The 26,587-nt window shown below is 45.8% G+C and overlaps 1 protein-coding gene across 7 annotated transcripts in view; it reads right to left on the bottom strand.

Moving 5' to 3' along the window:
• Nucleotides 1-18,240, bottom strand: part of LRCH3 (leucine rich repeats and calponin homology domain containing 3) — a 99,472-nt gene extending 81,232 nt beyond the window's left edge. For 4 of the 7 annotated variants that reach the window (XM_083177441.1, XM_083177438.1, XM_083177442.1 and 1 more), the window contains exon 1: nucleotides 17,920-18,240. In XM_083177441.1, coding sequence (XP_083033567.1) covers nucleotides 17,920-18,160 — 241 coding nt within the window. In that variant the 5' untranslated portion in view covers nucleotides 18,161-18,240. The remainder of the gene's footprint in view (nucleotides 1-17,919) is intronic. The other 3 variants (XM_083177444.1, XM_083177443.1, XM_083177445.1) reach the window with 1 other exon arrangement.
• Between the last annotated feature and the right edge of the window lie 8,347 nt (nucleotides 18,241-26,587).

Here is a 26,587-nt window from a genome sequence, read left to right as displayed (position 1 = left end):
GTGCACATGCGCTCTTTCTTCCTGTGTGTGGCACTAAAAGTCTCAGCATGGAAGCACCTATTTTTACATGTAGTTACAGTACTTCCACATTCAATGTCACTGAGCTCTTCAGTACAACCCATTTAACGGCTATTGCTTGACCATGGCTCTATGCTTTATTTTAATTACTAGTTAGCGATGGGCAAAGACTAAATTAGAAGGAGTGTACACGTACTTTTGCCCATGTACCTATCAATATGATGCTAGGCTATATAAATATAGTACATTGTCATGGTAGTGTCCCCTTACAGCCTACAACAGATACTTTTTAACGCTACACAATATTTATCCATGTGCACGAAAGCAGCTGTGTCACCTGGAGACTGGACCTGTGCTGAAGAGTACATTTTGTAAATACCAAGGGAAAGAAATCAGTTTGGGGAGTAATTTAGGATCCACTGATAATATGCAGCACCAAGAATGACCCAAACATTATGTTCATTTATCACAGACTCGAACATACACTAAAAGCAAAGATATTTCAATCCAGTGTCCATTCATTTCCTGGTATCTTTACACAGATGACCTGGAAAAGTTCCAAATTCTTTGAGCACTTCTATAGAAGAGTGCCTGAAAGCTCTAAGATGTACATGTGTCCGCCTTGTTTCTGCAGCACAATGGTCTCTGTATCAGATGATGTCATAGTGTGGAGGATGGCCTGGGGGAGTTATTAAATGAACATAGGCCATTTCATGGATATTTCCTCTCCCCACAATTAGTAGTGTCCTGCTGTAACCAGCCTGTAGAATACTGTAAAGGCAAGCTTTATGTGGCTGGGACACAGAGCCATAGCTTGCAGGCAACATGTAAATAATACAAAGAGTCCGCAACATTGAATATGAAGCATAGCGTAGAAATACAATTGAATGTATTCATGCTTGGGTAATAAATCCAGAGGGACTGGTGGGTATATGTATGTAATATATAGCATTAACAGGTACACTGTTTACAGCACAGACAATGTCCAATTAAAGGGCCCATAAACCAAATAGCAGAGGAGGACATAAAAAAATAAGAGAAAATTTCAACCATGTAAACAGCATACAATAGTACTGGATGTATTCATTTATCCATTTCCCTGTGGGTCTCTGTACTATCTCCTCTCTCTTCTCCCGACCACAGGCATCAAGGATCCCGAGAGTGATCTAACTGCTCTCTTAAGCTCGGTGAAGAGATAAAAGGTCTGGTTATTATCACCGGCCAATCAGCTCCTAACAGTAAAGTTGCAGGCTTGGTTTGAAAAATGACAGGTAGGAGCTGATTGGCCGGTGATAAAAACCAGACACTTTATCACTTCCCCGAGCTTAATATATCTACCCCCGAGTGACTGAACAGCTAATGTTCACACCTATAGGGGCCAAACCATACAAATGCTGACATACTGTACAACTTCACTCATACTTTTTGGGCTCGACACCACATATTATTGCTATTTCTGATACTGCAATAAGGACTCCAGCCCCAAATCATGACCTGAATTATTGGCCAGAATACATATTTGCTTACATTGATGTCTGAGCGACTGAAATTTTTGAACCTCTCATATTTATACTTCTACTTTCTAAGATCTAAACTAAAAGGACTGCAGATCACACTATAATACTACTACCAAGAATTGTTATCTTATATTTATTTCAGTCACTGGATTTATAATACAGGTTGAGTATCCCTTATCAAAATTATTCCGAAAACCAAACATTCCATAAAGTGAATTTTTTTTTTTTTTTTTAGTTAAAAACTTACTAGGAACATTTGTAACAGCACTACTGGCGAAATGATGTGTAACTGGCACTAAATATGTGCAAGAAATACTGTTGAAAAGATATGTGCTCCAGTTATGTTTAGAATACTGAAGCAAATGTGTCTATGGTCAAGAAGTCCTGTATGAGCCATTCTTTATCCCATTGCATTCTATAGTACTTTACTGCATGTTATCCTGTCAAGCTGTGAACTATTACACTGTTATCTGCCATTTTCGTTGTACCATATGTCAACTTTTCTTAACTTTTTATAAAAATATATATACAAAAAAAATATGTGCAAGAAAATGATCAGAATCACTTTATTGCCAAGTATATCAATGTACAGCATTTTTCCGATAACCCCTGCTGTGGGTGTGGTACAGGGTTCCGACAGTCGGGATCCCGACAGACATTAGCCCGACTGGCCAGACTCAGACAGCGTGTCAAGCGCAACAAAGCCCCTTGTGGGCTCACTACGCTCGCCACCTATTCTAGTCTACCTCTATGGGGGTCGTGGACCCCCACAAGGGAGAATAGCCGGTGGCCGTCGGGAACCCGTGTGTCGGTATTTTAACAGTCGGGATCCCGGCGTCGGGTAAATGACGGTCAGGATCTTGACTGTCGTGACCCCGTCCAGGACCCCTCCCACACAGTGTACATACATAACAGACCCATACAAAACAGGATCATTACATGGAGGGGGAATCAGGGTTGTATATAGATACATGTGCCTAGTGCAGAGATTAGTGCAATGGGGTGAAATCGCTGACCTTTGAGTTTATTATGGAAGTTGCTTGGGGAGAAAAACTGTTTGTGTCTGGCTGTCCTCGCCAATTGAGAGATGTACCGCCTCCCAGATGGCAGCCTTCTGAACAAGTCATGAGCAGGGTGGGAGTGGTCACTGATAAATCTTTCAGCACGTTTTGTAACCATTGACCTATATACGTCCTCAATCGCCGGGAGATCCGATCCTATGATTTTTTTCTGCTGCTCTTACAATTAGCTGTAATCTATTCCTGTCATAAGCCAAGGCCGAGCCATACCAGACTATGATTGAGGTACAGATCACAGATTGTATAATTGCAGAGTAGAAGAGCATCAGGAGTTCCTGCGGCAGTTCGAACTTCCTGAGTTGATGTAGGAAGAACAGTCTCTGCTGGGCTTTTCCCAAGAAAATGCCATCGATGTTGGCCTTCCACTTTAGGTCCTCGGCAATGTTGGAGTCTAGGAATCTGAAGGATTCCACTACTGCTACTACACTACCTTCAACCATTAGCGGGGGGGGGGGGGTGTAGGGGGATTCTTCCTATCATCATCTCAACCGTCTTTGACTCATTCAGCTGTAGGTTGTTGGCGCTGCACCAGGTGACTAGCCTTGCCATTCTCATTACCTTCTTTGATCATTCCAATTAGCGTGCTGTCATCCGCAATTTTGAGGATTTATGTGGCTGGCATTCAAATTCAGTGCCTGAGATTGTACACACATTTTGTTTCAGGTTTTGAAACCTTGTTTTATGCACAAATAAAATATATTTGTGTGCATTTCATGTGGTTGATGTGGTTATACAACATAAATGCAAGATACATCATTGAAATGTAAAAATATTCTGAAATACAAAATAATCCGTTATCCAAAATTCTCCTGGTCCCGAGCATTTTGGATAAGGGATACTCAACCTATAGTTGATCATACCAAATTATTTCCAGTAAGAACAGGTGGTGGAGGGTTGAAATGAGGGGAGTGTAGGAGGGTGTTAAAGGCAACATTAAGCCTCAATTTACCTATATGAGAAAAAGGACAAACAAGCAGCATAACCAATTACGTACCAAGCAGTAACACACACACACACACACACACACTTCATGCTTTCTTTAAATTAATCATATTTTAAAGAACAAAGTTTTGCCTATGATTTTAACAGGCATTTTACATTCTGTATACAAGTTCTTAAAACATTTACTTTTAATGACATGTTACAACCAGTGAAAAATTCAGAACCTGAGGGGAAATACCAATTTCTTCAGCAAAACAAACTTCTGGATCCACAGGACACAGTGATTTGTAGATTCTAATAGGAAGATGTTTGTTCTTTTATATTAACAATATTTAAAAGGATGAAGATAAAGTTAGATGTTTTTAGAAACAATTCATCTAATGTAAACATGGTTTGATTGTGCTAAATTCTTAAAATCAATACAGAGGACTGTGCTAGAACTCAAATGAAGAAAATGTTTCCTCACAATAGGGATCATTACAATTTAATACTATTCTGGTAGTCAAACATACTTTAAAACCATTTGATGACAAAGAAAGGCAGTGTTTGAGCCATTCATTTCCATGCAGAGTTGAACAAAGGCAGATTGAGTATATGATATAGGAAAAAGAATATACACAAATTATAAAGAGCAAGTCAATGCAGAGATGGCTAGCTAGCTTTTCATTGCAAGTCTGAGGAAACACTACATACACGGCTTTATGGAATTAACTAGCACTTATTACAAAGCTCTGACACTCCTCTAGATCAGGCACACCAATCTCATCTTATATTGCTACAGTGTAAGCAATCTGTGGCAAGGCATGCTGAGACTTTTAGTTTCACAACAGCTGGAGAGCCACAGATTAGCCAGGCCTGCTCTAGAGCAGTGGTTCTCAACCTTGGTCCTCAGGGACCCCGAACAGTGCACGTTTTCCAGGTCACCTCACAGAATTACAGGTGAACTAATTAGCTCCACCTGTTATCTTTTAAAATGTGTCAGTGAATAATGAGTGCACCTGTGCAACTGCCAGGAGCCCTGGAAAACGTGCACTGTTGGGGGTCCTTGAGGACCGAGGTTGAGAACCACTGATCTAGATCAACCCTGTACATTGTTGTATGCAAGAAACGGGTTCCGGTTGACAGATCTAGTGTCTAGAACAGGCTTTCCCAACCACGATCCTCAAGGCACACCAACAGTGCAGATTTTGTAGATATCCAGGCTTGAGCACAGGTGACTTAATTAGTATCTGAGGGATTCTGATTAAACCATCTGTGCTGAAGCCTGGATATCACTAAAACCTGCACTGTTGGTGTGCCTTGAGGACCGTGGTTGGGAATGCCTGCTCTAGATAGACAGTCAATAGCTAGATATGAGCTTTTGATTATTTTATACTGGCTTATTCTTTCTTCACCATTCATCTCGGCATAGAGGGAGAATATATAATAGTGTGCACAGAGCTCGAAGCATGGCCAGCGTAGGGATCGCGGACAACAAAACATAGATTCGAAACACCAAAAAAAAAAAAAAAAAAAGAAACATTCCTGAAGATTATTCCCCATGTTTCATCACTGAGTAATATAGGCTTATGTATACTAGCATAACAAAAACCAGATAGCCAACAACCCAAATATATAATAAAATGGAAAGAGGGAATAAGAATGGCAGCAGTCCAAAGCATGACATCAACAGAAAACAAGCTGAGAGTTTCACTGCAAGCTGTCTGTCTGGTTCAAGACACACATGCAGCTGAATATGGATAATCATACTTCATTCCAGAACAATCTAGTACCACAACATTTATTAAGCTGGAGAATGCATGCAAAAGTAACTGCAGAAACTTTGGGGGAAAAAACACAACAACCTTAGGATCCACATATCTTGCAATACACACCAAGTAAAACATACTTTTGTAAAATGTCTTTAGATTATTATTTTTTTTACAAAAAAGTTTTACTTTTTAAATCAAATTCTCAGATAAGACCACACAAAACAGTGTGCAATATAACATGTAACCAAAGATCAGTTGACTGTATTGATGGAAAATATATTGAACCACCAATAATGGTCTTCAGTTATAATATGCATAGGAAACAAGGTAACAGGTCGCTGTCCTTGTCAGCTGACTGAGCTCCAGCCTAGCATACGATTACATATGTTTAAACTCCCTAGTAATTACTAATTTGTAGCATGTGTACAAACTGCCCTGGATTACGCTAAAGCCCTACACACACACACACAGATTTGTTTATGATTCGATTTTCTATTAGATCTGGCATTAGATCTTTCCATTCGATTTGGCATTAGAGCTGTACATTTGCATTAGATATCGAATTCGATATACATTCATGGAACATTGTACACATTCGATTTATAAGGGGATAATACAACTGCATTCAATTCCAGAATGAAATTGTGGCCTAAATAATTGCTAGTTTTTAGAAATCTGACTAGGTCTGCGATGCGGTTTATGTCCTAATGCAGAACAAACAGCATAACGGCAGAGAACTTAAATCAGAAATTGTCCATCCCGTGACTAAACACCCTGTTTAAGGTTCAAGTACCGGCATTTTCCTTTGTGGCGCGATTTCGTTTGCAATGAATTGAATCGACCCCAATGACAGCATAGGAGGAACTACTATTTTTTTTTCTCTTTTATACACAAAGCAGAAATAAGGAATTTGGTACTTACCGGTAATTCCCTTTCTCCGAGGCAGCAGGGGACACTGCAGTCTACACGTGTGGGATAGTGTGGGTGCATTGGAGGAGTCGGCACTTTAAGAAATTTGAATACAGCTGGCTCCTCCCCCCGCTATCCCCCAGCAGACTCCAGTCTTAGAAACTGTGACCGAGAGAGGATAGGGGCCAGGGCTCGATCCCTGGAACAGAGGAGACACTTCGCAGAAGAGAAAAGATTAGCAAGAATAACTCATAACAAGAACTCACAACTTGCAATCTGCAAACATTCAATGTTAAAGTAAAACAACTTGTAAGATGGCAGGAATAAAGCGCTGGGAGGGCGTGCAGTGTCCCCTGCTGCCTCGGAGAAAGGGAATTACCGGTAAGTACCAAATTCCTTATTTCTCCTCCCAGCAGCAGGGGACACTGCAGTCTACACGTGTGGGATAATACCAAAGCACTAAACCCGGGAGGGAGAGCGCTGAGAATCCTGCAAAACAGCTCTGCCGAATGATGCCTCCTCACTGGCAAAGCTGTAAAACTTATAGAACTTGGCGAAGGTGCTAGCACCCACCCAAGTGGCCGCCCTACAAACCTGTGTGAGCGAAACACCTCTGGCCGCAGCCCACAAAGTGCTTACGGCCCTTGTTGAATGGGCGGAAATCCCTAAAGGAAGGACTTGGTTAGCCCTAGCGTAGGCCTCCTTGATTGTGAGGCACAACCACCTAGCCAGCGTCTGCTTGGACGCCGGCCAACCCTTCTTTCCTGCTCCATACAACACGAAAAGACTATCCGTCTTTCTCCACGATGCCGTTCTGGAAACGTAGATACGCAGAGCGCGCACCACGTCCAAGGACTTCATATCTCGTGAAAGGGCTGGAACCACAATAGGCTGGTTCACGTGGAACGCCGAAACCACCTTCGGAAGGAAACCCTGGCGAGTTCTGAGTTGTAAAACTTCCTTGTGGAAAACCAGAAACGGGAAACGACAGGAAAGAGCCCCAAGCTCCGACACCCTGCGGGCCGAAGCCAGCGCCATCAACATGACCGTCTTCCACGTCAAGAACCTTAGATCCACCGAATCTAAGGGCTCAAAAGTATCAGATCTTAGGAATTTCAGAACCAACTCCAAATCCCATGGCTCTGAAGGCGGAACGAAGGGAGACTGTATACGAACAACCCCTTTTAAGAAGGTCTGTACCTCCGGAATTAGAGCCAGCCTTCTGTGAAAAAACACCGATAGGGCAGACACCTGGACCTTCAAAGACGCCAGTCTGAGACCCTTCTCTAAACCCGATTGTAAGAACTCCAACAAACGGGAAAGACGAAACACTGCCCTTGGTACCGATCTAGCTTCGCACCAGGCTATGTAGGATTTCCAAATCCTGTGATAATGAGAAGCGGTCACCTCCTTCCTAGCCTTCAGCATAGTTGGAACTACAGACTGCGGTATTCCACGTCTCCTTAACAAGTCGGCTTCAACAGCCACGCCGTTAAACGTAGAGACTCTAAGCCGGGGTAGATGAATGGTCCTTGTTGTAGAAGATCCTGTCTGAGTGGGAGACGCCACTGCACATCCGCTTGAAGAAGCTTAAGGTCCGAATACCAGGCCCGTCTCGGCCAGTCCGGGGCAATCAGAATTACTGAAGCGGACCCTCTTTTTATGCGCTTGAGCACTCTTGCTATGAGTGGAAACGGCGGAAACGCATATATCAGCTGGAAATCCCATGGGATGGAGAATGCATCCCCCGCCAGAGCTTCCGGATCCCGAGACCTGGCACAATACCGAGGTACCTTCCGATTCAACCTGGATTCAACCTGGAGGCCATCAAATCCATCTGAGGCATGCCCCACCGGACCGTCAACTGATGAAAAACCTCCGGATGAAGGGCCCACTCTCCCGGGTGGAAGTCCTGTCTGCTCAGATAATCCGCCTGCCAATTCTCCACGCCCGGCAGAAACACCGCAGGGAATCGGGGGACAAACGCCTCGGCCCATTCCAAGATAGGACGCACCTCGCGCACCGCACGACTTTTGGTTCCTCCCTGTCGATTTATGTATGCGACCGCAGTCGCATTGTCCGACTGGACTCTTACCGGACGTCCCCTGAGCAAGTTGTGTGCTTGACCCAAAGCCAACCTGATTGCTCTTAATTCCAGGACATTTATCGGAAGACTTGCCTCCTGGGCCGACCACCGCCCCTGAAAAGTCTGGTTGAGAACAAAAGCTCCACAGCCCCTGAGGCTGGCGTCGGTGGTCAGTATCGTCCAACTGCATGGACTGAAACTCCGGCCCTGGAGTAAATTGGGAGTGTGAAGCCACCATTGAAGTGACTGACGAGCTGCTCTTGACAGGGTAATCTTCCCGTGTATCTGTAGATGCGACCCTGACCACTGTGACAGTAGGTTCCATTGGAACGTTCTGGTATGAAATCTGCCGTACGAGATGGCCTCGAAAGAAGCTACCATCATCCCCAGCATCTTGGTGCACAACAGGATCGAAACTCTGCCGGGAGCTAGGACCTGTCGTACCTTTGACTGCAGCGCCGCGATCTTGTCCATTGGAAGAAATACCGCCTCCTGCGCCGTATCCAGAATAAGGCCCAGAAATTGAAGCCTCTGTGTTGGATTGAGCTGAGATTTGCCGAAGTTCAAGATCCAACCATTTTGGACCAGAAAAGAACATGTGGCCAGAGCGTCTGCTATCAATTTGTCCTGAGAAGAAGCCTTTATCAAGAGATCGTCCAGGTACGGGATGATCGTTATCCCCTGTAACCCGAGTACCGCCACCATGCAGGCCATGATCTTGGTAAAGACCCTGGGAGCGGACGACAGGCCGAAGGGCAGAGCCCTGAACTGGAAATGAGAAGCCTGCATTGCGAACCTTAGAAACCTCTGGTGAGGTTCCCAAATAGGGACGTGCAAATAGGCGTCCGACATAAGATATTCTCCCGGTTCCAGTGATGCAATCACGGACCGTATGGACTCCATCTTGAACCTGTTGTAACAGATGTATTGATTTAAATCCTTGAGGTTTAGGATAGGCCTTACGGAGCCGTCTGGTTTGGGGACTACGAACACATTGGAGTAAAACCCCTGTCCCCTCTGATGTTCTGGCACCGGTATTATTACAGAAGCGTCCAAAAGCTTTTGAACTGAATCCTGTAAGGCCTTTCTTGTCTGATCCAGCTTTGGAAGGCCCATTGGAAAGAATCTTACTGGAGGTGGCGCTGAAAATTGAAGTCTGTATCCCTGTGTAATAATTTGCAAGACCCACTCGTCCCTGCAGTGAGTCTCCCAAACCTGAGGGAACAACAACAGACGAGCGCCCACCCTGGACTCTCCCACTAGAGCCGGAAGACCGTCATGCCACGGTCTTGTCGGAAGCCTTGGGCTCCTGGCGACGTGCTGGGGCAGCAGCGGCCGCTGCTGTTCCCGCCCCTCTACCTCTGCGACCTCTAAAGGCCGTAAAACCTCCTCTGGGCCTGCCTCTAAAGGCCGAGGAGCCTCGAAAGGACCGAAAGGACTGAGTGAGGGACCGCCTCTTAGGTGGAGGAGCGGCTGTAGGTAAGAATGTAGACTTACCCCCCGTGGCCTGGGAGATAAGTTTATCGAGCTCTGGCCCGAAAAGCATATCCCCTGTGAACGGCAAGGCTTCAACGGCTTTTTTAATTTCAGCCTCAGCTTGCCATGACCTCAACCAGACCGACCGTCTGGCCACCACAGCTGACGCAGAAATTCTGGCTCCTAGAGTCGAAATGTCTGCCGCTGCCTCACCTATGTAAGTTGAAGCATCCCTGATGCCTTCCGCCATAGGCAACAAATCTGCCACAGGCATATTTTGCTCCAGACCAGCCACAAGCTCAGCAGCCCATTGCTCCATAGCCCTGGCCACCCAAGCAGAGGCCAAAGCAGGACGCAAAAGGACCCCTGCCGTGGAATAAATGGTCTTTAGTGAGCAATCTAAACGCCTATCCTGCGCCTCTTTCAAAGAGGCCACCCCGGGGACAGGCAGAGTGGCTCGCTTAGATAGCCTGGATAGCGAGATATCCGGAGTGTGAGGAGTCTCCCACTTGGCCCTGGATTCAGGAGAGAAAGGATATAGTGTCCTTAGGCGAGCTGACACCTGGAATTTCCTATCCGGACATTTCCATATAGAGAGGAGAGGAGAGTCTAATTCCTCCGAATCCGGAAAACACAACTCCTGTCTTTGAGAGTGTCCAAAAATGGACACCTGGGGAGTAACCTCAGGCTGCTCTAATTTCAGAGTGGACCTAACAGCTCTAATAAGCCCCTCCACACCCTGTGATTCATCCTCCCCTACATCCAAGGGTTGGATATCCTCCACAGGGGGAAGAACCTCTCCTTCCTCTATAATATAATCCTCATGGTCTGAATCATCAGCCAAAAACAGAGAGGGCATAGCCTTTCTTTTAATTACAGCAGCAGCCGAAGGTCTCTTAGCAGGACCTGCCATAGACTGAGTTAAAGAGTCCACTGACTGAATTAAGGATTGAGCCCAAGCAGGCTCTGCAGAGGTCAATCTAGAAAGCTGAGTCTGAAACACCTCTCTATCCTTCCTAGAGGCAGCCATTTCAGCATTCAGATTAGACAGCAATGATTGCAGCACCTCTGAGGAAACAGCAGCTGCCTGCACAGGTGCTGCAGGAGCAGCAGTAATTTGAGAAGCCCTATAGCAAATCTCACAGAGGGAACACCCTCTAACATGTTGTGTGTATTGCTGCTTAAAGCTCTTGCAGGAATAAACCTTCAAAGCAGCCTTAGATGAAGTTGCTTTTCCTGCCATCCTGCCCAGTAAATGTAACAATACTGACAGACACACAACACCAGTCACACAAGAAACACCCCAAAATACAGCCCAACAGCAGGGAAATACCCAGTAAAGTAGCCCTGAAGTCTGGCAAGTTACAGGGGAAGAGGAGCCAATTAATAACCCCCGATTCTTGTGTGTGTAATGTACCCCTTAAGACTTACAGTGTCCCTGTAGTCCGCTGGGGAGCGCTGAGCTGCACAGGTAACAGAGGTCCCGTTTTGTACAGCAAACTGCAGAGAGAGAGAGCACCACAAAAGCCACCTCACAGCTCAAAAGCTCAGAGAGAAGAGAGAGAAGCAAGCTCCGCCCTCCTCTCTTATGCTGAGGCACGAAATCCAAGCCCTGCCCCAAACAGCCGGCATACTGGAGGGTGCGCTGACGTCACCACCGCGACTCAGCTCTCTCTCTGCCACCGACCATCGCGCTTAATGGCCGCCCCCTGTCTGGCGCACAGCGCCCTTACTTGACACCGGCGTCCCTGGAGTTCGGGGGAGATAGCCCAGGACCCGCGACGCACACCGCATGCAGCTGCGGGCGGGTCCCCGGAACGGAGGCTCCGGTGGCTGGACAGTGGAGGGAGGCTGCATGCAGGCCCGACCATGTCCCTCCAGGGTCCCACGTCGCAGACAGGCATTCCCAGCCTGTCTGTGTCCAAGTATAAATAAATAAAAAGGAAACAAAAATCCTAGTCTCCTTAGGAGACATAGCCCGGGAGTCCGACTCCTCCGGGCACTTTTTCTAAGACTGGAGTCTGCTGGGGGATAGCGGGGGGAGGAGCCAGCTGTATTCAAATTTCTTAAAGTGCCGACTCCTCCAATGCACCCACACTATCCCACACGTGTAGACTGCAGTGTCCCCTGCTGCTGGGAGGAGAAAATGCAATTATGGCTGTCAGTACTGGGCATACGGTGGGCAATTTAATTGTTGCAGTTTGGGTGCAAACAGCTGCTTGTGTCAGCATTTCTGCTCACCACCACCATTGCTAGGGAAAATATATATGCAAAAAGTGACCCATTTTGGCGCCCAAACTACATATTTTTGCATCGTGTCCAACAAGTTACCAAAAGGTTTTGCAATACTTAAGGGAAAAACATAAATACGTATACAGTACATATTGCTAGTAGACAGTATATAATGACATTGTTCGGTTAGCATAATTACAGAGAAGTCAAAAAGGAGGGGACACTACTGAGATTAATGTAATCTTCAAGGGATAATGGTGAACACAATGACAAGAACGCTGCAGACTTAGCAAAGCAATGTAAGCTGCAATGAAAGAGCGAGTTTTAAGGACAAGGTTGAAGACTGGATGAAAGTCTACTGTAATGTTCCAGAGATTAGGAGCAGCCCAAGAAAAGTCCTATTTGAAGCTAATGTGTAGACCAATGGCTCTTAATGCTCAGGTTCCCTATGCTTGAATCACTATAATTGTTTTAGGTGTATAGTGGTTGAGAAGCAAAAGAGCATAGTACTTCCACAGAAAAAGGAAGTTTAAACATGTACTTTTCCACATTTATTTCTATAACACAAAAAGGAAGCATGCCTTTGTTACTAAGCAGTGAATTATCCATAGTGCCCAGTAAAGCAGGTGAAGAAATGTCATTGTGTTCGAAATTATTTATTTTTCCCCTCACACTAATATGCCAAAACGTTAGTGCACTGTCGAGCAGTCAGGCTGTACTTCCAGTATCAAGCTGGCATACTGAACGGATATTAGACAACAGCTGCACATCTGTAACTGACTGATTCACAAGATTTGCAGATTTGCCAAAAAGTTTTTTTAAAGAAAAGATAACTAGATCTCCCTGACCATAAAGCAAATGGTGAAGTGCACAAAAAAGAGATTCATCAATTGCCTTATATTTAATTGGACCACAGAAGCAGACATGTATGCATTGTGTTTTGTTTGCTTGTTCTATCTTACATTAAATATGGTCAGCACAATGTAATGGTTAGCATTACTGCCTCACAGCGCTGAGGTCATGGGTTCAATACCCACCATGGCCCTAACTGTGCAGAGTTTGTATATACTCCCCATACTTTAGTGGGTTTCCTCCGATTTCCTCTCAAAATCCAAAATACCCTGGTAGGTTAATTGGCTCCCAAAAAATTAACCCTAGAACGTCTGTGTGTTCATGTACATGTGGTAGGGAATATAGATTGTAAACTCCACTGGGTCAAATATTCTCTGTAAAGCGCTGTAGAATATGTGTGCGCTATATAAGAAACTGGTAATAAATAAATAAATAAATAAACTCTGTGGAATTTGGATATTCTCCCCGTGTTTGCGCAGGTTTCCTCACACAAGTCAGGTAGGTTTATTGGCTCCAGACCAAAAATTAACCCTAGCATATGGATGTAAATGTAATGGACTACATAGACCAGGGGTGGCTCCTGCTGCCCACCGTCCCTGTCCCCCCGCTGCCGGTTCCCCGGGCCCGAATTCATCTCCTTGAGGGGAGGAGAGCGCGCATTGCGCATCTCTCCTACCCCTTAGTGTGCATCATTGTGACTGGGCTGTCCGCCAATCAGGAGCCAGCCCGCGAGCTTTGATTTGTGGATGGACCAGTCACAGGGAAGTGAGGGGGGGAAGGAGATGTGCGCTGTGCTCTCCTCCCCTCCGTGACATGCAGGAGTCGGACTGCAGGGGGACACCAGACTGTCCTCTCCCCGCCCGGCAGCAGCAGCAGCAACGGTGAGTACTGCTGCTGGGAAATTATCACGGGGGGGGGCATAACTAGCACTGTGGGGGGGCATATGTGGCATTGTGGTAACATATCTGTCACTGGGCACATAACTAGCACTGTGGGGGCATATGTGTGGCATTGTGGGGACATACCTGGCACTGGGCACATAACTAGCACTGTGGGGGCATGTGTGGCATTGTGGTAACATATCTGTCACTGGGCACATAACTAGCACTGTGGGGGCATATGTGTGGCATTGTGGGGGTATATATGGCACTGGGCGCATAACTAGCACTGTGGGGGCATATGTGTGGCACCGTGGGGCATATATATGTGTGGCACTGGGGGCATATCTGGCACCGTGGGGCATATATGTGTAGCACTGGGGGCATACCTAGCACTGTGGGGGGCATATCTGGCACTGGGGGCATAAAGTTTTGTCATGTAGCCACTCCCCCTTGTGTCATATGACTACTCCCCTGACCACACCAGTTTTTTGCCAGCGCACGAATGATGTTGGCTCTTTGGCTTGATTGCCGATATTTTTCGGCTCTTTACCTCGGACCGGTTGGCCACCCCTGACATAGACTGTAAGCTTCACTGGGTAAGGAACTGATGCAAATTGCTGTAAAGCACTGTGATGTGTGTGTGTGTGCACTATATAAATAACTGATAATAAAGATATCTAACACAGATCCTCAATCCTTCTTTCACGGTTAAATTTAGGAATGTTTTGATCATATGTTAACTTTCCATCATCTATTATGAAGAAGAACATAAGAAATGTGCAGCACCTGCGAAAAGCATCACCATTAAAACATCTTCAAAAAAGGCCACAACTAATGCCACAGAATTAATGTTCAAAGTGCTGCACCTATGATTTTATCAGTACAGAAATCTTTCTGCATGAGTTTCAGGAAGTAAGCCTGACAAAGTCTTAGGAGGCTGGTCCTAACAGTTACTTGTGGCAATAATATTGCTACAAACAAATATTCTTGCACATGGTGGGAATGGAAGTACACCTCCAAAGTATCTAAATGTAGTTGCACAATTGTTTTGGGTAAATTGTTTAGTCACACGGAATGCTACTCAAACTGTGCTGTTGCAATATGGTTTTACTGAAAACTATTTTAAATGTGGGGTACTACAGAGTACGCAATATCACACAGTATTGTCAAGGTGATGGACATTGTAACCACAAAGCAGAAGTTGTGTGTTAAATTCCAAACAGGACTGTTCTTCCTTGATTTGCATTAGCTTCCTGCATGTGTGCCAGTTTTCTCCCACAATCTAAAACTGGCAACCCACAAAGACACATTTACAAAAAGCAGCATATAAATTAGGACAAATAAAAAATGGGGATTATTCTATGCCTGCCCTGATCAAATTATGAAAGGCACAAGTTGCTATCCGAGGGACAATTATACTAATCATCTTGTTAAGGAAATTATTCAGCGTTCGGGATTCCGACAGCATGGCGAGCGCAACAAAGCCCCTTGCAGGCACGCATTCTCCCTCTATGGGGGTCATGGACCCCCACGAGGGAGAGCATCCGGTGGCCGTTGGGAACCCGTCTGTCGGTGTTTTAACAGTCGGGATCCCGACGTCGGGTAAATGACTGTCGGGACCCCGTCTGCCACCCATTTTGTTTCTGTGCAGGGTAAATACTGGCTTAGTTTCAACTTACCTCACCCAAATTTAACTCTCTCTGCACAGGTTACATCTGCCCCAGCTGCAGTGCACATGGTTTTGCCCATTTTGAGAACAAATTTGTACTGTGATCAAATCTGAATAAGGGCCATTGTCTGACATCAAAATCACTAAGGTTACATACCTCCCAACATGACTCTCTCCAGGACAGACAGGATGCTCTATTCCTGAACATCCCTCTTAATTTATGGTTAAATTAAAAGGAAGGTGATAAACCACAGGTGATGGCAATCATACATTAAGAGGCAAGTCCAGGAACAAAGGGGCAGATTTATTAAGCTCGGTGAAGTGATAAACTGTCTGGTTTTTATCACTGGCCAATCAGCTCCTACCTGTCATATTTCAAATCAAGCCTGTAACTTCACAGGTAGGAGCTGATTGGCCGGTGATAAAAACCAAGACGGATTATCACTTCACCGAGCTTAATAAATCTACCCCAAAGTGTTTTTATCATCGATCAATCAGTTCCTAACTGTGAAGTTACAGGCTTTGTTTGAAAAATGACAGGTAGGAGCTGATTGCGTGGTGATAAAAACCAGACACTTTATCACTTCACTGAGCTTAATAAATCTACCCCACATCATTGTGTCCCCCCTGGAGATGGTCTCATTTGGAGGTATGCATTTATGATCAAAAATGGCTACCTGCATGGGACCTTTTCCTGACATTTAATTGTACTCAATATGGTCTAGTTCAGCGATTCCCAAATGGGGTCCTCAAGACACCTTAACAATCCAAATTTTAAGGATATACATGTTTAGGCACAGGTGACTTAATTAGTACCACAGTCAGTTTTGCTTAAACAATCTGCGCACAAGCAAGAATATACCCAAAACCTTGAATGGTGGGATGCCTAAAGGACCACATCTGGGAACCAATGGTCTAGTGTTCCAGAAGGAATGTAAACATGTGTTACAAAATTAACTATTCATTAAATGAAGCAGGTTAAGACAAAACTAATAGCGCTAGTATAATACCAATGGTCATCTTCCTAGTGGCTCTTACAGACAGCAGCATTGCCTTTAGAATGCAGAACTTTAGCCATAGTATTATATTACAAGTTGTTTTGTTCCTGCTGCAGGAAATGTTAAATTTCAGCACTGCCAACACCTCTTGTGTTGAAGGCACTGTGTAGATGGCTGCTGCAGATGCACAAACTGTGCTTTACAATGCAACTGGTATGGTCTATGTGATGCTTTTCTTAGGAATAGCACTAGGGCAATTGGATGATGTGTGATGATACAAGCATGTATGGAGGTGTGATGATACAAGCATGTATGGAGATGTGCTGGAACAAATAAAAAGTAACACCCGTTTCAGACATACCGAAAATCCCAGGTTTTTTCACATAAATGCGCATCAACCAGGGACTAGCGTATTTCTGAAAGGGTCTTCCAAGGATTTCACTCCTGGATCCTAAGCACCTGCAGTTGACCTGGGTCACTAAAATACCGGGTAGTATGCATTTAATGGGTTTGTGGGAAGGTTAAAACAATTATGATTTAACACAGAAACCATGAAGTAAAACCCCAATGCTTTTTAGTTATTGGTATCTGTGACCCACACTTAACTACAGACATGGGGACAAATCACAACAAAACATGCTTCACAGAAAAGGACTGGTTTCTTCGGTTATCTAATATACTGTATGACCATTTCTAGGAGTCTCTTTAGAAACATTTAAGTACATTTATGAAAACAAAGCCCAGATATTAGTATTACTGGTTCAGTCTTCATCAACCACATTTTATGTAATAACCTGGTGTTTTGCCTATCGCTTTACACGTTTTAAGCTAAACAACCCAACAGAAAAACGCAAATGATCTGGTGCACCAGGCAGCTGCAGTTAATAGTACAATTTAATACTGTCCAGGATGTGGGGTGAATAATTATTATTTATTAACTTAAAATTACAACTGAGACCAAACCAGTAATTAAACCAGACTGGGTACTTGCAAAGATGACAATTTATGACATAGCCCTGCTGGCGCAAAAAAAAAAAAAGACCCAATATACTCAGTAGTATTAAAAAAAATAGGATTCTTCACTGACTGTACAAAACAAATATAAAAAAAGTTTAAAATGACTGAGAAGAAAACGAGCTCACCTGTCAGCGGCACAGCAGCAGCATCACCAGTGCCATGACATGCCTTACATACCTGCTGCAAGTATGTGTCAGTGCCAGAGGGGAAAGGGGACTGTATATTACTACAAGATATCAGCAACACAGAGCATACACAATGCACTTTGCCCATGGACTATAATACAGGACACACTTTATGTGGCCCCCGGGGGCCACACATTTCCGCAGCCACATCCATGCTCAGAATGTCTCCCCCGGACTTCCTCTGTCCTGTCTGCAGCAGGGCATGTAACTAGCACAGCCCGCCCTGTCACCCGCCTCTACCCAGCGTCAGCGCCGCTGCCTCCGGTGCCCCGATCACTCCCCTCCGCCCCGGCCCCGGTCCTCTCACCGGCATGTGTGGTGTCACTGAGGTCCTGCTGCGCTGCGCTCCGCGGAAACTCTCTCAGTTTCCTGCCGCTCAAATTCAGTGAACCGGTGACCGCAGCCTCCTCTAAGGCCCTTTCCAGCGAGCGGTTCCAAGCGGCGGGCCCGACACCGGCTCCGGAGGTAGTGGGTAATCCGTGACCGTTGTGTAAAATACCAGAAAAACCGGGCACCGCTGAGCCCTCGGCCAACACCGCGGCCGCCATCACACCGACTCCACACTGCGCCTGCGCAACCAGCCTGACGGGAAGCTGAGCCAGGGGCGGGAGCAGGTCACAGACCGCATGCGCGACAGGCAGGCCACAGACACCCTAATGCGCAAGCGCATCAGGAAACCAAAGCCGGATGGAGGCGCATGCGCAGTCTGAAAACCAAGCGTGGATAATACGACTGCGCAGATGTATCATCACCCTCTTCGTGACCTTTCCGTGCGGGAGCTGCTAGCCGGTTTTTGGTTTCATCAATTCAGTTGTTGATATTAGCCAATAAGTAATCATGTGAATTCTAATTGAAAAAAGCGTGCAGAGATGCACCCTGCTGATAGTACCCCTGCAGAAAATAATTGAAGCATACATTTTATTATAGCCTAGCACTCAGTGGCCATGGTGTTTTATAATTAAATAAGTAAAAGCAGAACTAGTCATCGATTTGTCCTAATTTAGATTTGCATCAACATATTTTGAATTGATATGAGAAATGTATTAGTATACTGAGTGTATTTAGTTGCTGCAAAACAATGAAAGGATAATAGCTCTATATATGCTATAAGGTTTTCACCGTGGTACTTAAGCCTCATACACATTAGGCAATATTGTTAATAATATTGCTCAGAAATGTTCTTCTGAGCGATATTGTTCACAATATCGTCTAGTGTGGAAAATGCTTTATTTTGAGAGAACAGCCGAAAACGTGAAAATATGGTTGAGGTATTAAAATAAAGGTCTAGTAGGGGGGCCCGCCCGGAGGAGGCTGCACAGGGGCCTCCTCCTCTCTTAAGCCCCGTACACACGGGGGAGATATATTGCTAGCAATATATGGCTGAGCAATATATTGCTCAGTTTCTCCTTTTCATCAGCGACCAGAGATGGTCGCTGATGAAAGGGAACCTCTGCCGGGGGAGCCGCAGAGGTAATCAGCTGGTGGCAGGAGCAAGCTCCTGCGACCAGCGATCATAAGGGGGCTAAAAATGGGAGCGCGCACCCAGCGATTTATCGCTGGTGCGCACTCCAATCGCTGGCAAAATGGTCGCCTGCGACCATATTTCCAGCTATTTCAGCCCCTATCGCTCCCGTGTGTACACAGCATTTAGATGTCTCTTAGGTGGAAATTTTCACCAATTTATAACCATATTCCCTCACTCAGCACGCGAAACCAGTATAAAGAAATGTCTGAAATCCTGTCCACTATGCAATGGCGTATTTATAATGGATCCCTGAATCCCACAGCGTACACACGGCACCCATTTTTTAATACCCTCTGGAGTCCCGAGCCATTTTTCCAGAGGTTTATGCATGCGCAATAGAGTCTGAGCACTGTAGTGCTCAGACACTATTGCACAGGGCATCGGGACCTTGCAGCCATCATCAGAGAGGAGGGGGTCCAAATGGAGTAGACTGCACATGGACCTCCTCCACTATGGCCACAGTTTGAAAAGTATCTCCTCACACAAAGGGGGGGGGGTGTCCCGCTCCCCCTCCTTCCGTTTAGGGAGCTGGGCAGTGGGGAGAGAGATGACAGGGAGCCACCACAGCCCACTACACTTCTCCTGAGGAAGCCACTGAACGTTTTAGGTGGAGAAACGCGTTGAGGGGACTACCAGGCTGCAATTGTACCCAGCAGATTGAAGCTATCTCGGATATGACCGCAGTGTGGGCGGTCGGAGAAATTCATCTCTGAAGCCACAAGCCACAATACCCCTGGATTACAATTAAGTATAACCACAGATTAAATGTGCACATTTTGTGGGGACTTGAACTCTAACTTATCCTAAACCTAATAACTGGCTCTAAGTTGGAGCAAAGAATTTATGCAATTGCAAACCTAACAATTACTAACCAGTTCTAACTTTAAAAAGGAGATTTCATGTTCAATGTTTGTGTGTCTTGTATGTATTATTAATTGTAATATTGTATTTTATTGTGAATAATTTTATTAAATATTTCATATATTCAGTACAGCGCTGTACCTATTCTTTTTTCTGGTTCTCTACTATAATTAGGGGTTTATGGTAGTCCCCCTATTGGCACAGCAGCAGTACTGAATAGACAATCAGCGCTCAGTATCATTCTGTGGAGTTTTTTGTTGCAATAATCAGCTGGGCTGCAAATTTGCAGTCCTGCCTGCTGGTCTGAACTGGGCCGTAATTCCTCTGAGCAAATGCCTTCGCAATTCACTCACTGCACATATGCACTGCATCTCAGGTGCAATGCGTAATAAGAAAACTGCACCATTTGCATACAATAGGCACTTTGTGACTGCATCTAACTTAGACCAAATGTTTTATAGCATGTTCTTAAATATACAATGGGGATTTCTCCCATGCTTTACAGATAGATGCTATCACACCTGAGACCTTGCGATGTCCACCACCATTGCACTCTGAAGTCTTTAATAAATAGGGAGAATCTCTATATCAAGATTTAAGGATGTTCTCCCCTTGATAAATAATCTTCTTGTACCCCTTTCAGACAGAAAAAAGACCCGGGAATTTCCCTGCTCTTGCCGTGTCGACTTGGGTTTTTCTTCTGTCTGAAAGGGTCAACACAGGTCTAAAGTTCCGGGACTTCGACCCAGGTATTTACCTGGGTTTTTCCCGTGTCAGACACGTGTTTGCGGCTGTGTGAAAGGGTCCGACTCGTGTTTTTCTCCCGACTATTGAAAAATCATGCTGATTGGCTGTGCAGCATGGCGCTGCGCGATTAGCTGATCTTTTCAGCTTCCCTGATTAGCTGAGCGGGCGTAGCAGTGGGGTCAGGGGCGCTGGAACGTTTTTAGGTTGGGGGGGGCAAGATATAATCTCATTTTGGCGCCCCCTAAATTGCTATATGTTACCCCCGGGCACTATACACACTGGCAGCGGCATATACACGTGGGCATTATACACAGGGCAGCGGCATATATGCATGGGCATTATACACAGGGCAATACGGGCACAATGCTGGCAATACGGGGACACTGCTGGCAATACGGGGACACTGCTGGCAATACAGGCACAATGCTGGCAATAAGGGCACACTGCTGGCAATACGGGGACACTGCTGGCAATACGGGGACACTGCTGGCAATACGGGGACACTGCTGGCAATACGGGGACACTGCTGGCAATACGGGGACACTGCTGGCAATACGGGCACAATGCTGGCAATACGGGCACAATACAGGCACTATGCTGGCAATACGGGGACACTGCTGGCAATACGGGCAATACAGGCACAATGCTGGCAATACGGGCACAATACTGGCAATACAGGCACAATGCTGGCAATACGGGGACACTGCTGGCAATACAGGGACAATGCTGACAATACGGGGACAATGCTGCCAATACAGGGACAATGCTGGCAATACAGGGTCAATGCTGACAATACAGGGACAATGCTGGCAATACAGGGTCAATGCTGACAATACAGGGTCAATGCTGGCAATACAGGGACAATGCTGGCAATACAGGCCAGCATTGTCCCTGTATTGCCAGCATTGTCCCTGAATTGGCAGCATTGTCCCTGTAATGAATACAGGGACAATGCTGATAATACAGGGCCAATGAAGGCTGGGCAGCTCCTTAATTTTGCTCACCTCTTTGGTGGGTGGTCGGGCGGCTCCTTGATTCTGCGGGTGGGAGGGCGGCTGGGCAGCGCCGGGCGGGAGGGAGGGCAGCGCCGGGCGGGAGGGAGGGCAGCCGGGCAGCGCCGGGCGGGAGGGAGGGCGGCCGGGCAGCAGAGAGGACGGCCGGGCAGCGCCGGGCGGGAGGGAGGGCGGACGGGCTTGGCGCGCGCTGGCCGCATCGTCAGCCCCCGCCCACGTGAGCCGCGATGGGACGGTCACTAGTCAGGGGAAGGAGACGTCACGTCTCCTTCCCCTGGCTTCTGCACTGGCGTCACTCTGCTTTGGCGCCTCATGAATTTTGGGGGGGGCAAGCTGCCCCCTCGCCCCCCCCCCCGTTCCGGCGCCACTGAGTGGGGTGCAGCGCAGCACTAAATGGCCATGGCGCATTGGAAAGATGAGGAGATCCATGAGCTGCTCAATGTCAGAGGGGAGGAAGAAATCAGCAAAACACACAGAGCACTCATGACCTCCAGGTTCTGCAACTTGTCAGCCATGTTTAATGCAATGCAGTGAGCAGACACCTCCCACTTTTCATGATCTCATCTCTGTGTGCCTTTAAAACTGTCCTTTTCTTATGACACACAGAGTTTTGCAGGAAAAATCCGGCTTCTGTGTGCAAGGGGTACACACGGGAAATACCTGGGTTTTTGCTCCTGTGTGAAAGGGGGTCAGCCCCTTGCTGCCTAGTTGTACCCGGGTTTTTGTATCCGGGAAATACCTGGGTTTTTGGGATTTTTCTGTCTGAAAGGGGTATTAGCATTTTAGAAATATGTTCTCTTAAATAATTGTAATGTAATAATAGAGGGGTGGCGAGAGGGTTATAATGCCTGGATACCATTATTAGGGTATTACTTTTGGAATGAGAGTAGGAATAAAGCTGTAAATGAAAGCCTTAAATAATGCATTGTCACAATGTAACATAGCAACATCTTAGCAGTCACACAGCGTTCTTTGCTTCCTAGAATGACTAATCATTAAGTATCTTACTATGCACAGGTGTCCATTACTATTTTATGGCGTTTCAATCACTTAAAAGAAAAAGAAAATTGATGCCTGTCAAAAATGAATTTGACGTTTGCAGCATTTAAGAGGATCACTGTACTCTAGGAAAGCCAAACAGATCTTATAACTATAAACATGATGTTAAGCCAATATCCTATTGGAAAATTTAAAATTCCTTACCACAAACACAACTCATGAATCCATTTAGGCCCTTATTCTGATTTGATTTCAGTACAAATTTGTTTGGAAAATGGGCAAAACCATGTGCATTGCAGGTGGGGCAGATGTAACATGTGCAGAGAGAGTTACATTTGGGTGGGGTGTGTTGAAATCTAAATTGCAGTGTAAAAATAGTGCAGCCAGTATTTACCCTGCACAGAAACAAAATAACTCATACAAATGTAACTCTCTGCACATGTTATATCTGCCCCACCTGCAGTGCACATGGTTTTGCCCATTTTCCCAAAATATTTGTACTGCAATCAGATCAGAATAAGGGCCTTAGTCTGAAACCAATTACATTGCATGTTTTTTAATGGGGGAGGAAACCCACACAAACACTGGGAGCTTATATAAACTCAGGGCTGCCATCAGAAATTGTGGAGCCCAAGCCCTCAGAATATAGGAAAGCGGGAGAAAGGAGGAATAGTGGCCGATACGATAAGGAATAGCCGGCCGCCCGTAGCATCTAGAGACCAGCCGTGGGCAACAAAATAGGGACCGTAGGCACCTGACCCTCGTGTTGAGGAAGAAGACATTGTGAGAGTCCATCAGCCCTCACGTTCTTAGAGCCAGGTCTGTACATAATATGGAAATTGAAACGGGTATAAAACAGAGCCCAGAAAGCCTGACGAGCATTCAGACGTTTAGCGGCTTCATTATACTGAAGATTTTTATGGTCAGTCATAACCAGGACTTGATGACTGGCCCCCTCGAGCCGGGATATGGTCATTGGGTCACCAGCAAGTTGTTAGACAGTCATTAGGTCGACATATGTCTAGGTCGACATATGTCTAGGTCGACATGCAGGAAGATTGACATGAGTCTAGGTCAACATGGGTTACGTCGACAGGTTCATTAGGTCGACATGGGTTAGGTCAAAAATCAAAGGTCAACATGGGGTTTTCACAGTTTTTTTGTGCCGACAGGCGGTATTTTATGCCCTACCATCCACTAGGGCGTGGTGGGAGAATAGAATAGTGTGCTGAGGGTAGCGCGCCATCGAGCCATGCATGGGGATGCAGTGCACTTTAACCTGTGTCCATGTAGACTGTGTTGTCATTTGGGTAAAAAAAACAGTGAAAACCCCATGTCGACCTTTTGACTGTCGACCATAACCCATGTTGACCTAATGACCCTTTCGACCTAACCCATGTCGACCTACACTCATGTTGATCTAGACACATGTCGACCTAAATGCATGTCGACCTAAAGGTGTCGGCCGAATGACTGTCTAACAACTTTTTGATGAACATCATCTTCTCCATATTTTGTGGAAGTAACCTCTTACACCGCTCGTTGACTAGGTTTCTGGCTGCACTAAAAACTCTTTTGGAGTACACACTGGAGAGGGGACAACTCAAGTAAAATAAAGCCAGTTTGTACAGCGGTCTCCAAATTGCCTCTTTTACGTGCCAGTACAGGTACAGACTGTCTGACATGCCTACTTGGATGCTGTCACCAATGTAATCCTCCACCATTTTTTCAATGGTGACTGCATCGTATGCAGTGACAGTAGACATGTGTCCACCGGAAACAGAGACATAACATCGACTTTAAACCAAGGATTGAGCACTGGGGCCAATATGTAGTGCTCTGACTTTAACAGACTGACTACCTTCATATCCGGGCAAAGCGTATAAAGGGCTTCATCCTCAAGACCTACATAGTTTGTGAAATAGCCACACTTTAGCTCCTCCTTCACTTTCTTTAGCTGCTTCTGCAACAGCCTGATCAGTGGAATTACCTAACTCAAGCTGGCAGTGTCGGAACTGACTTTACATATGGCAAGTTCAAACGGTTGGAGAATCTTGTACAACATGGAAATCAGTCTCCACTGTTCTTGATTATCCTTTGCCTATGTCATATGTGGATATGTAGGCTTGAATGGCTTTTTTCTGCTCCTCCATCAGCAGCAGCTGGTGCTCGAGTCTTCAGCAGTCAGTGGCAGAATGGCGAAAGTGTCCGCAATTTTGCAGGCCACCGTAAGTATCTCTTGCAGGCCCCTGTCACTTTTTAGGAAATGTGCACCACCAAATTTATTGTGTAGGCAAAACATGGCATGTGTTAGAATTTGCCCATATGTAATGCCTGCACAATGTTTGTGGCATTGTCAGATACCACAAATCCCCAGGAGAGTCTAAGTGGGGTAAGCCATTGTACAATGATTTTCATCAGGTACTCTAAGAGATGGTCAGCGTTGTGCCTCAGTGAAACCGGTTTTACACAGCATAGCATGCCTTATAACGTGCTAGTGTTTCAGAGATACTGCTGGTACTGCTGCTGCTGCTCTTGATACGGAAGGCGATGCATCTATCCAGTGGGTTGTCACAGTCATATAGTCCTTAGTTTGTCCTGAACCACTTGTCCAATTGTCCAAGGTTAAGCGGACAGTGGGTACAACCGCATTTTTCAGGGAACTAAGGACACTTTTTCGGATGTCTCTGTACATCCTGGGTATCGCCTGCCTAGTGAAGTGGAATCTAGATGGGATTTGGTACAGAAGACACACTACATCCATCAGTTGTCTAAATCCCACTCCACCAATGGCAGATAACGGATGCACATCTAACACCAACATAGCTCTCAAATCATCAGTTCTCCGCTTTGCCATAGGATGACTGCTGTTGTACTTCATCCTCATCGCAAAGGACTGTTGGAAGGTCAATTGCTTAGTGAAAGAAGTAGTGGTGTTCCAACTTCTTTTCTGGGATGATGAATGACTCCCAGAATAAACAACAACAGCCGCGGCAGCAGTAGGCGTAGCATTGTAGGATCCTTCAGAGGAATCCCAGATGGGAGAAGAGGCAGACAGTGACATGGCCTAAAGGAGTACTAACCATCCTGACTGAGGAGGAAATTGCCAAGGAGGGAGTCGGTGGAGTGGATTGTAAGTGCTTGGATACAACAAGACCAGGGGATTTAGGTGTCACTGTTTACGGTCCTAGCCACAGTTTCTGAACTAAAAATTGACTTTTGAACAAGCTTCACGTGACGTATAAGGGAGGATGACCCTAGGTGGCCATCGTCCTTACCCCTGCTAATTGCATCTTTACATAAGCTATATACAGTATGGCAAGATAATTGTTGTCTGGATCTACTGTAGATAAAAATAATTCCACACCACAGAGGTGGATTTTTTTGTCTTCTGCCCAGGCATGGTGATGGACTTTTTCATCTCACGGACAAGTATGTTGGTGGTTGCGATGCCTGACCTTCCCATCACTGTACAGGAAGAGATGACTCCTTCCACTATTTGCACCTCCTCTGCATATGCACAGCAAACAACTGTGAGTTCTAAGATGGTATCACAAATCCCAAAGGAGAGTCCAAGTGTGTTGGTGGTTGTGATACCTGACCTTCCCATCACTGTACGGGAAGACGTATATGCTGGGAGGAGCACCTACTGTCCAGTTGCTGGTATTGAGATTGAAGGTGTCACTGTTGAAGTACACCAGGAGGAGGATATTGATGTAGCTGGTGCCGAGGATGAAGTTGATGAGGAGGATGCTGATGGTAATGTGGTTTGCTTAAACGAGGCACCAGGCAAGATGGTGCCTGGTGCCTCATTTAAGCAAACCACATTA

This window comes from Crinia signifera, chromosome 3, assembly GCF_055691185.1.
Source record: "Crinia signifera chromosome 3, ASM5569118v1, whole genome shotgun sequence".
Classification (NCBI taxonomy): Eukaryota; Metazoa; Chordata; class Amphibia; order Anura; family Myobatrachidae; genus Crinia; species Crinia signifera.
This window is presented reverse-complemented; position numbering and strand designations above follow the sequence as displayed.